At 38.9% G+C, this 11,480-nt stretch overlaps 1 protein-coding gene across 2 annotated transcripts in view; it reads left to right on the top strand.

Moving 5' to 3' along the window:
• PI4KA (phosphatidylinositol 4-kinase alpha) overlaps positions 1-11,480 on the top strand; it is a 55,567-nt gene that overhangs the window by 28,147 nt on the left and 15,940 nt on the right. For both annotated transcript variants that reach the window (XM_065033095.1, XM_065033094.1), the window contains exons 20-35: positions 107-215; positions 741-877; positions 1,811-1,944; positions 2,972-3,054; positions 3,331-3,401; positions 3,519-3,643; positions 4,221-4,302; positions 4,798-4,881; positions 5,204-5,293; positions 6,479-6,598; positions 7,308-7,400; positions 7,747-7,903; positions 8,180-8,307; positions 9,558-9,716; positions 10,075-10,226; positions 10,725-10,832. In XM_065033095.1, the coding sequence (XP_064889167.1) occupies positions 107-215; positions 741-877; positions 1,811-1,944; positions 2,972-3,054; positions 3,331-3,401; positions 3,519-3,643; positions 4,221-4,302; positions 4,798-4,881; positions 5,204-5,293; positions 6,479-6,598; positions 7,308-7,400; positions 7,747-7,903; positions 8,180-8,307; positions 9,558-9,716; positions 10,075-10,226; positions 10,725-10,832 (1,832 nt within the window). The remainder of the gene's footprint in view (positions 1-106; positions 216-740; positions 878-1,810; positions 1,945-2,971; positions 3,055-3,330; positions 3,402-3,518; positions 3,644-4,220; positions 4,303-4,797; positions 4,882-5,203; positions 5,294-6,478; positions 6,599-7,307; positions 7,401-7,746; positions 7,904-8,179; positions 8,308-9,557; positions 9,717-10,074; positions 10,227-10,724; positions 10,833-11,480) is intronic.

The following is an 11,480-nucleotide window of genomic DNA, read 5'->3' as shown; positions in this document are numbered from 1 at the left end:
AATTGGGGATCATAATAAAGAAGTTATATGAGTTGATCCTATAGCATGGAATTAAGTTATTTTAACTCCTGCCATTTTCTTATGTTCATTTTTATTTCTTCGATAGCTCACTAGACGCTTGCCACCCATCAAGGAGGCCAAGCCCAGGTTGCAAAAGCTCTTCCGTGACTTCTGGTTGTACTCAGTGCTGATGGGATTTGCGGTGGAAGGATCAGGTAGTGTAAATTCTGAGAGAGCAACATTGCTCCTCACATTTAAGCTCTTGGTGAGTGTAACTGTATGCAAACCATTCACAGTAGGCTGAAGAAAAATTACAGGTATGAAGACGCTACAAAGCGAACAGCTTCCATTACAGTTCTCTGGTAGGATTTCTTTACATCTTTGCTGTTTTGCTATGAGATGCAGCACAGTTCAACTTGAACTTAGGGTTTTTCCTAAATTAATAGCCTTAGTTAAGTAGAAGTTTTGATAGCTAGGTTCTTGAAATGGAAGATCAGATGCATGGGGAATGGTGGTGATCAGGTAGAAACTTCTTATCCAGTGAGAAACTTCACTTGGAATTACCTAAATGTGTTTATTATGTTTGGAATATGGATTACTTGTTTCGAGCACTTGTGCTTAAGTGCACAAAACATTGGCCCTAGGAAGTAGTGAAAAGCTTGATAATGCTCGTTAACTTAGTGTATCTTAATACTGTTTTTCTCCCTCACCCTGCCTTCTTCTTTATACTTGTGCTCCAGGTCTGTGGCCAGAAGAATGGTATGAAGGTGTGTGTGAAATTGCCACCAAGTCTCCATTACTCACATTTCCCAGCAAAGAACCACTTCGATCTGTTCTTCAGTACAACTCTGCCATGAAGAATGACACTGTGACTCCTGTGAGAATTAATTTCTTCTGTTCTCTCCTCCCATAATGTCTGTCAGTGCTAAATGATATGGTAACCTTGATATATTGAAATAGCACAATACCCCTTAACCTGCCTCCTATTAGAGAAGAACAGCTTTTGCACACTACTCTTATGACAGCCGTGCGCATCAATGGCTTGGGTGTAGTTAATCTGTTGAGTGTTTGTACAGTGTTTAAGCTGGTAGCGACTCAGTTTTGATTAGGTGTAGAAACCAAGTCTATGTGGAGACGGAATCCCATTAATAATTTTTCATCCATTTTGTATCAGACTGACAAAACTTGCACCAATTAAAAAAAAATTGACAGACTTTGGAAGGAAACAACACATTCAGCCTTTCAAAGAAATATTGAGGTTTTTTTCCTTTTTATCCTCTGGCTTGGTACTGCTTTACTTCTCTCTGCCATTTGTTTGCAGGACAGATTTTACCTGAGGACTATTTCTGGTAGCGGTGTAAAGCAGATTGAAGAGTTTTAGCTTATGAAATGTCTTTGGCTCCCAAATAATACAGAAATCTGCATTGTGCATGGATGTTTAGTTCTGTGACGTCAAAGAAATGCACAACAGACCCATGGAGTTTCAGAAACTGGACAATGTTGATATTAATCCAACTTACATGCATTTAGTGTAGAAATTCTGTTTCTTCATTGGTATGACTGCATGGAAACAAGCAGTTATTTCAGCAGGGAGCTTGACTCCAGTATTTAATTCTGTTTGGTTCTGTATTTGAAGGATTGTGACTTGCTGAGTCAGAGCAGGTTGGTCTTAGTCTGCAGACAGGAGCATCCTGGCATACTGCTTGCAAAGCTAAAAAAGTAAACAGTAATAGCTGACAGCAAATGTTTTCAGAACACAGACTAATATATAGTACTCCCACTTCAGATAACTTCATGTATTTATCTCTAGGCTGAATTAAATGAATTGCGGAGCACCATCATAAATCTCTTGGATCCTCCTCCAGAAGTATCAGCGTTGATCAATAAGTTGGACTTTGCCATGTCTACCTATCTCCTTTCTGTTTATCGCCTAGAGTATATGAGGTATATATATACTTTTTTCCCTGATGAATTGAAAAACAAAGTTATTAAAATCTGTGTATGTTCAGGACAGAATTGCCAGACACTCAGATAAATGCGAATCAGTATTTTGAGTCACATTAGCTCTATTGACAATTCCAAGACTGGGAATTCATCTGTGGAAAAATGCCTTTAGGATAAATAAAAAGGATGGAGTGATATAGTAGGGCCCACAAAATGGGGTCTCCTCTGTATAGAACTGATAGAAGATTGGAAGAAAAGATTCTTCACAGGAATGTCTTTCAAGTGTAACGTATCCTCTGCACAGTCTTGGGCTTGAGCCTCTGAAGGACAGTGCAGACACTTGCCTGTTCTGCGAGATTAGTGTATTGTAGGAGCTGAGAAATCTTTTTTGTAGTGTACTTGTTCCCTCCTCAGTATTATGTATTACACTGTACTAATCAAACATGCTGAATTCACAGACTGTTTGTTTGTTTTTTCTTAAAAAATGTGTTTATTACTGCTGGTCAAAGAAGCGTTTGGCTGGAAGCTGAGGTGGAGGTCTAGCAGTGAGGAAAGTAGGAAAAAGCTTCTCCATCACAGTGTTACTTGGACAATAACTGACAACAGGGATGACCATTTCCAGAAACATCTTGGTGGTATTTTAGAAACAATTTTTAAACAAGTATTTCCATCATATGGAAATTCAACAAATGCAAAGCCTATACAAATGCCAAAGATTGTACCATGTCTATATGTTTGTTGTGATTATATAAGTGCATCATTATCAGGTTTCTCTCTCCTGAGATGTGAAAGTTACCCTCTCAGTGACGAACAAGCATTTTATGATCTGAGCTCTCTCAGTTGAATGTGAAAACAAACAGCCATATCACGCTTACTAGAGACTTTAAATTATCATGAAATGAGAAAAGTCTATATGTGTGTGGTGTGTACAGTGGCATTAAAGTACATAGATTTGTGTTTAAGATGGTTAAAAAGAGGATGAAAACCAAAAAAAGCAACCCAGCCCACAAAACTGTTCTTTTCCTAGGGTGTTGCGTTCAACTGACCAAGATCGTTTCCAAGTCATGTTTTGCTATTTTGAGGATAAAGCAATTCAAAAAGACAAATCTGGTAAGATTACCTGTCTGGATTATCTTGCAACCTGAGTTACTAGGAAGTTACCTCCAGGCATGTGAAACTAAAACAAATAAAGCAACTACGTAACAATATTAATCATGTTCACTAGATTGCTGTTGCTTTATTCTTGCCAAGAAGGTTGGTTTTGTTTTGAGAGAGCTTGGTTCAGTGTTGGCTGAATAAACATAAACACTTTTTAACTGTTAAACAAGGTTTATAAAGCAAACATAATCTTGATAATCAAACCTGTCACTTCTCTCAATTCCTCAGGCATGATGCAGTGTGTGATAGCTGTTGCTGATAAGGTGTTTGAAGCTTTCCTGACAATGATGGCTGATAAAGTAGGTTATGTGGAAACTAAAATTTTAAATTTATATAAATGCTCTCATTTCAGTTTATGAAAGTGTGCTTGTCTTTTTCCTTAAGAGCTTCATTCTTCTCTTTGGCATGCTTTTTAGCCTAAAACTAAGGAGAACGAAGAAGAGCTGGAGAGACATGCTCAGTTCCTGCTGGTGAATTTCAACCACATTCACAAGAGGATCAGGAGAGTTGCAGACAAATACTTATCTGGTCTGGTAGACAAGTGAGTATAGATTTCAGTTTCCCTTTCTCTTATGCAATTGATGACAACGGTGGATTTCTTGGCTGGTACTACTGCCAGAACATCTTGAAAAATAACATTCAATAGTATTTTTAACCTGTGCTATGAAACCCCTGCTTAAAATCACACAGAATCACAGAATGTCAGGGGTTGGAAGGGCCCTGGAAAGCTCATCCAGTGCAATAGTGCAATCCCCCCATGGAGCAGGAACACCCAGATGAGGTTACACAGGAAGGTGTCCAGGCGGGTTTTGAATGTCTCCAGAGGAGGAGACTCCACAACCTCCCTGGGCAGCCCATGGATGGAGCAAAGCAAAGTTCCCATGAAATAAATGCAATTTCAGTTCCTATGAAGTAGCTCTACTTGGCTGGCTCTTCGAGAGCTCTTGACTCTGTCCTGAGCTGGGCTGCTGCGAGGCATGGCGAGCTTTGGAACTTCGTCCAGTGTGAGCTTACCTGGTGGTGCATATAGCTCTTTGAGCAGCTCCGTTTTTTGGTAAAACAATTTCCGTCCTCAGCTCTCCATGGTTATTGTGTTTTTGAATCCTGTCTTGCTCTAGATTTCCTCACTTGCTGTGGAGTGGAACTGTGCTGAAGACTATGCTAGATATTCTGCAGACGCTGTCACTGTCCCTTAGTGCAGTAAGTTCCATTTTTCGGTATTGCTATTAGGGAAATAAAATGTATATTTCCATTTTTTCTTTAATAGAACAGATTTTTTTTTTGCTTTGTTTTGCATTTATTTGATACTTGAGTTCTTAATTTGGTTTTGCTATGATCACTAAGATTGATTAAAACCTTAATTTTAAGTTCTATGGAGTAAGGAGCGTACTTGCACTGCTGTTTCGTAGGTAGTAAAACTAGTGCTAGAGAGTTGTTGTCAAATGTGGTTCAGAAAGTCAAATTTAGCATCAAGAATAAACCACAGGATTACCCATTACTGTTGAACTGTCTCATTTGAAATAAAAGTTTGGTGGTGTTTTTTTGGTTGTGTTTCTTAGAGCTGTTCAGATGGATTTTGGAAGTATTAGCAAAAAGGTTTGGTAACTCAAACGTCTTGTTTGAGAGGAGTGCCACCTGTAGGGTTCAAATTAAGTGATGATGAATTTTATCTTATTGAGAATTGGTTTTGTTTAGGACATTCACAAGGACCAACCATACTACGACATTCCTGATGCTCCATATAGAATAACTGTCCCTGACACACATGAAGCCAGAGAGGTAGGTGATTCTCCTTGATCTATCAAACAACAAAATAATTCCTGATTTTATTTTAATTTAATGCCAAGGAGATAAGTGAGCTACTCTGAATTGTCCTTGTCTTAAAAATACTTCCCTAGGTAAGGTATTTCTAGTACAATATGCCACTTGGTATTTATGTTTTTCCAAATCTCATTATTTTACTTGACTTGAAGTGTGACAGTTTTACTGTATAATGTTGCCACAACCTGCCTTACTCCATGTGTTACTTATTACACCATTAAAACCAGTGCCACCTGTTAAATGTCCTGTATTTGATTGTATTGATGCGTTCTAATTCTAGAGTATAGTCAAGGATTTTGCTGCACGCTGTGGAATGATTCTGCAAGAAGCAATGAAGTGGGCTCCCTCTGTTACAAAATCTCATCTACAGGTAATGAGCCTGTTTGTGTGAAAGAATTTGATCTGAGAATTAAATTGTGGGGTGGTTTTGATTTTGTTTTTTTTTTTTCCTGAGGCTCTCCAAGTATAATTTTGATTTTTTTCTGTTGCTCTGAGATGTCCTTTAAAGCATTGACAGAAAAATTAGAGTTTTTGATTTGATGTGACTTTTGATGTAATCCTAACCTGGGTATCTGTAAAATAACAGATTTGTAAGCTGTTGATCATCCTGGATTTAATTAAGAAGTCAGAATTTGGTGTAATAGAATCATCTGCCAAGCAAAGTTTGATTAGTGCTGGCACATTAGCTGAATATATCAGCAGGACTGAAACGGATGGTTAGGATGTAAAACTTGTGTCTTGTTTTCCTCTTTGGAAGATGTTTTTTTTCTGTCTTTGTGGTTTTTAAATACAGAGACTCACTGCTAATAATGAGAAAGCTGTGAACTAGAGACTTTAATTTGAGCGTGGGTGTAGAAAATGCTCGCATATGGCAGAGTTCGGTAGAAAGCAGTCACAAGACCAAAAGCAAAGATTACAGAAGACTATTTATCATGTACTAATAACATAAATAAAATATCTTTAATGTAAATAAAAAGTCTCATTATAGTAAAATGCAGGTCTCTGTTAATTTTTGGTGAGTAGTTGAAGAAGCTCTGTAGTCCAGGTTAGACGAGGATTCTGTCTTAGGCTGCCTAACTTGATGCTGGTAACAGAATTTCTGGGGAGGCTCAGGATCTTGGACACTGCAACTCTACCTGAAGTTCATATTTCCTTCCCTGAAAAGAACTCAAGGGATTCTATCGCTATGTAAAAGCATAACTAATTATATTCCCTTCTTCCATAGAGTCCAAAGCATTTCCTTTTGTAAGATTCTTTTAATGAAAATGGATTGTTTTTAGGGAAGACCTCAGCCTTCAAGTATCTATCTCGATCACTTTATCTTTTACAAAATGGAACGAGTCTTACTCTTTATATATTTAGGAGGATGTTCAGAATTTCTTATTGCCAGGGTATGAAAAGAAACTAGAGACAATCTATTTATTGTCAGGTATGTGAGTTTCCTGGTAGTTCGCAATGATGCAACATTTGCTTATGAGCTGCCTGTGTTGAAAATCACAGTAGTTTTCCAACAAACAGATTTTTTTGTTTGGGTTTTTTGTTTCTTTGTTTGTAGGAGTACCTAAACAAACATCAGAACTGGGTGTCAGGTTTGTCCCAGCACACAGGACTGGCCATGGCTACAGAAAGCGTTTTGCACTTCGCAGGCTACAACAGGCAGAACACCACTCTGGGCGTGAGTATTGGGCACAATTCTTGTTTGTTTGTGCACCTGTATAGCTGTCATATTAATTATATAACATTCAGTGTAGCCACACAATACAGATTTTCTAATTCACCTTTGTTATAGCACATGAACATTTCTCAGATACCCTATTTCTTTCCATTGCTAACCAAAGTATCTTCCAATTACATTGTTCTGTAAAATACAGAAAGGTAAGATGGTAACCAGCAAGGAAATAGAACTGTATCTAATGCTGTTTAAGAGTTTTCTATGGTTGATTTTTAATTATTTGAAAGTAATATATTTGTGTAAGGCTGAAATGAGCTGCTTTCTGGAGTAGTAACGTAGGTGAGTTTTGGGTGACACCTCTTTGCTCCGAGTTTGACGTAGCTTCACTCAAAACATGCTTTTGCGTTGAACATTTCATGCAGTTATACACAGTTTTTTACGGTTCATTTTTTCTCATTTGTGATTGAAATTTCTGATCTCTTGGAGAAGCACCCAGTATAACTTGTTGTGTTATCAGCCAGCTTGTGTTTAGCAGCAGCTTTGAAACATGTTCCTTATTTAATTTTTATTGGTCCTGGTACCGTTGTACCTAATAGTTCTGATACTGTTCTGATTATAAGCATAAGGAAAACTAAACTTAAAACATGTGAAGAAAAAAAGACAAATGGTTGTATATGAACAGTATAAACACCTGTATGTGGTCTGGTCACAGGCGACCCAGCTAACTGAAAGACCTACTTGTGTGAAGAAGGACTACTCCAACTTTATGGCTTCCCTTAACTTGCGCAACCGCTACGCAGGAGAGGTAAGTACGGGGTTTATTGTGAGTGTGGAGTGTCCAGGAGCTCTGGCATGGCTTTCCAGGGGGTGATGTCCCTTCCCGCCTGAGCTATTGTATGGTTCTATGTTATTTTGAGTAGACTCTGAAGTTAAACTCATTCAAGATGCAGGGTATAATTTTCTTATGTTATTAAACAGATCATTTTATTGTTGGTCTTGCAGAAAGTTCTTAGATTGCAGATAAAGCTGAAGATTTAGCAAAGTAGTAACAAAAGATGTCTCTGTGGAGTTCCTTAATCAACACGTGACCGATACCAAACTAGATTCCTAAAAATACTGTTCTCTCTTGAAAAACCCATTATGTTTTACAGGTTTCTGGAATGATTCAGTTCTCAAATGCTACAGGACGAACATCTGACCTAAATAAACTGATGGTCAAAGAGCTTAATGATGCTCTTGAATTAGGCCATGCTGAATTCTATACCCAGGCCATGTTTAAGTTGACTGCACTGCTAATAAGCAGCAAAGGTAATGAAAAACAGATGGAATTCTGCTTTCTGACTGTGAATATCAAGAGTTATAAACTACAAATCTGTCTGTGTTCAAACTCAGCACGCTTGAACATGAAGCAAAACTGTGTTTTGGTTTTTTTTTCAATTAGCCTTATATTGGGGAAAAGCCTTCTTAAAGTAGAAGCTATTTATTAGGAATTGATTATTACATATTGTGCAAACCAAGTTCATGTTGATGTGAAAAGGATTTATATATTCTGTATGAGAAAACTGAGTGAGTGTTTGTTTTCAGACTGTGATCCCCAGCTCCTTCATCATCTGTGTTGGGGACCCCTGCGAATGTTCAATGAACATGGCATGGAAACAGCAATTGCTTGCTGGGAGTGGCTGCTCGCTGCCAAGAATGGAATAGAAGTGCCGGTAGGAAGCTATTTAACAACTCTCTCTCTGCCCCTGCAAGGGAAGGAGAAGAAAATTTTGAGAGATTCACAGCTATTGTGAATCTGTGTCAAGTAAGGATGTTAAATGCCTTGTTAATCACTTTAGCCTGCCAGGAAGTCTTTGATCCTGTATTGTTGGATTCTGAGCACCCTCACAAAGTGAACTATGGGAAATAAATCTTTCTCAGCAGCAGGAATAATATAGCAAAGGAAATCTGCTAGGATCTCAGCTGTACAATTTGCTTTGCTCCTGAGATGCTTGAGCTGCTCATGAATCAGGTTCCGAACTACTGCAATTTATAGAATGGTGTTCTAAAACAAATAGAAATCAATGTCCCTGCTCATCAGTTAGAGCCTTTGGTATCTGGCATTGCATCCTTGCATAAAAAATAGGCTTGCAAGAGTCCTGATCTTATAACAGGCTAGAACAGCTGTAGTTTGTGAAGTGAGGATGCATCTAATAGCAATAAAGGAACTGAGCGTGGTGTAGTGGCAGCCTGCACACAGCTGAGGAAGCTGCCTCTGCTAGTTGCTCCAGTTAGTGAGCACCAAGTGTTTCACTTGCTGGAGATAATCGTCAATCTAAATTTACTTAGGTCAGTTTACATGCACATTTCAGTGTTTAACTTCTTAAGCATCAGTTTCATTTTTTCCCTCTTTAGGCTTCTGGGAAATTTCTTTGTATCTTTTTAAGGAGATCAGATAAGCAACCTTGGTTGTTGGGTCTCTTTTCTACCAGAGGATGCTGGTCCCCAGAGCAGGTTCAGAAAAAGTGAATTATGTGCCATCTCTGCTGTGCCTCATCACCAGCCGTGTGTGCTCCTGAGCCAGTCGGTATCCCGCAGCACGTGAGAACCTGGCACACGCTTCCCTCTGCTGTCCTGGTGTTGGAGGCAGCAAACTTCAGTAGATCTAGCAGGAGGGTGGATGGCACCAGCTGATCTAGCAGTCCAGTCTCCTCAACAAAATCCAGTGCTTGTCTGCTGTTGCACTTAGTCTGTCTGTCAAGAGCTGCACTTCTGACGGAGTCTTTCTTCCCATCTTAATTTAGGATGTGAAGGAAACTTTTTGTTTCAGATGGGATATATAGACTGGTTTCTGCCTCTCCATTAATATTGCCTCAGATTTTAATTGATGGGTTAGATTCTTGTGTGCCCCATGGTGAAAGATTGTGCTTTCCCTGTAACGAGACGCTGTTGAAACAGGAAAGTGTGATCTTCCATTTTGCAGTTCATGCGGGAAATGGCAGGAGCCTGGCAGATGACGGTAGAGCAGAAAGTTGGCCTGTTTTCTGCTGAGCAGAAAGAAGCAGATCCATTAGCAGCCTCAGAAGAAAGCCAGCCGAGGCCTTGTCCGCCAGAGGTGACCCCACATTACATCTGGATAGAGGTGTGTATTTCTTCTGATTGACCCGCCTATGGCAGTGTTGCAGTGACACTGTAATTAAGCTACTCTGCGCTAATTGTTCTTATGATTTGTGAAGAGAGTGGAGTCACAATGGTGTAGTCCTGCTGCCTCAAAGCCAGGATACACAGTCTTTTATATGAGCACAGTGTAGTCATAGAATAATTCTGGTTGGAAGAGACCCTCAAGATCATCGAGTCCAACCATAACCTAACTCTAGCGCTAAAACATGTCCCTAATAATTGAGTCCCTAATAATTTCTTTTTGAAACAGAAAAGACTGGAGTGTTTTTTGAGTTGAAAAAGGTCAAAGGAAGCAAAGCATGTCTTTTGTTCTTTCTCAGTTTTTGGTGCAGAGATTTGAAATAGCTAAGTACTGCAGTTCTGACCAAATAGAGATCTTCTCCAGCCTTCTCCAGCGGTCCCTTTCATTGAACATTGGAGGAGCGAAAGGCAGTTTGAATCGGCATGTGGCAGCAATTGGACCCCGATTTAAGTGAGTAGTGTTGGTTTGTTTTTTTCTTTGGTGGAAGAAATAAGGTCGTAGAGGACTGGGAGGGAAAAAAACTAAACTGTATAACTGGTCCTTGGCTTTGAGTGGTGAGAAGCCCTTTAAAAGGTGGGAATGATGTAGAGCCTGAGATCTGTTTTCAAAGCAGAAAGTCACTTTTGGTGCTTCAGAAAACTTAATGGGATAATTTCATCTAGTGAGTTGCCCGCATCATGGATCCAGTCAATGTATTAGTTGAGGATAATTTTGCTCCATCAAGTGTTTTCACTTTTTGTGACTTTAAAGCTTCAGCTTTCTATGGTTCAGTAGTCACAGCTTTAGGAACAGAGCGATGATAATGAAAACAGTTTGAGAAAAGCCCTGGAACAGACCCTTCTCAAAGAAATGAACGGAATTACAGCTGAAACCGTAGTTTGTATGGTGTTGCATTGGTCACCATCTTGAGAATGCCAAAATGTTTGTTCTCTAACTATTTTTTATTAGGTTACTGACTTTGGGGTTGTCTTTGCTGCATGCTGATGTGGTTCCAAATGCAACTATTCGAAACGTTTTGAGAGAAAAGATTTATTCAACTGCCTTTGATTATTTCAGGTACTTTTTTATTTACAACTACGTAACTGGAAGTGTGTGTGTGATTTCCTTGAACCTTCCATGATAGTTCAGAGCAGCAGCTGTCTTTGTCTTCTAGTGATTTAACTTCTTCCTTTGCTTTTTTGCCCATTTTAAGAGAAACGTTTGTGCGTTTGTGTAGTTCCTAGACCATTTCAAAGAGGCTTAGATGTAAGTTCCAGTTTTTATGTGCAGCTTACAAAGTAATACCTTCAGGAATGTTTCTTGTCTTTGCTTTCTTATTTTGGAGTTTATTCAGTGCTCAAAACTGTATGTAGATTTATAAGATTTAAACAATTGCTATTATAAAATGTGTGGCTGAAATACAGTTTCACTGTTTTGAAAGTACACCCACAATGAATCTGGTGATTTCAACATTTGACATGGGCATGACAGAAAAGGATATAATTGATAGGAATGTCTGAATTTGAGGAGGCCAGTCAGTCATAATATTAGATGTCAAGTGAATCCAAGATGGTGACAGGCTGCTGCTTAATTTTCAATTATGACCGGAAGTTTCTACTCTTCGGTCAGACAAAATAAAGCAATGAGGGTAAAATGTAGTGATGTGCAGTCTCATCCTTGTAGATTCTGGTTAGAATAAGAAATGTGACTACATTAGATTTGTTT

Source organism: Columba livia, chromosome 17 (assembly GCF_036013475.1).
Source record: "Columba livia isolate bColLiv1 breed racing homer chromosome 17, bColLiv1.pat.W.v2, whole genome shotgun sequence".
Lineage (NCBI taxonomy): Eukaryota > Metazoa > Chordata > Aves > Columbiformes > Columbidae > Columba > Columba livia.
This window is presented reverse-complemented; position numbering and strand designations above follow the sequence as displayed.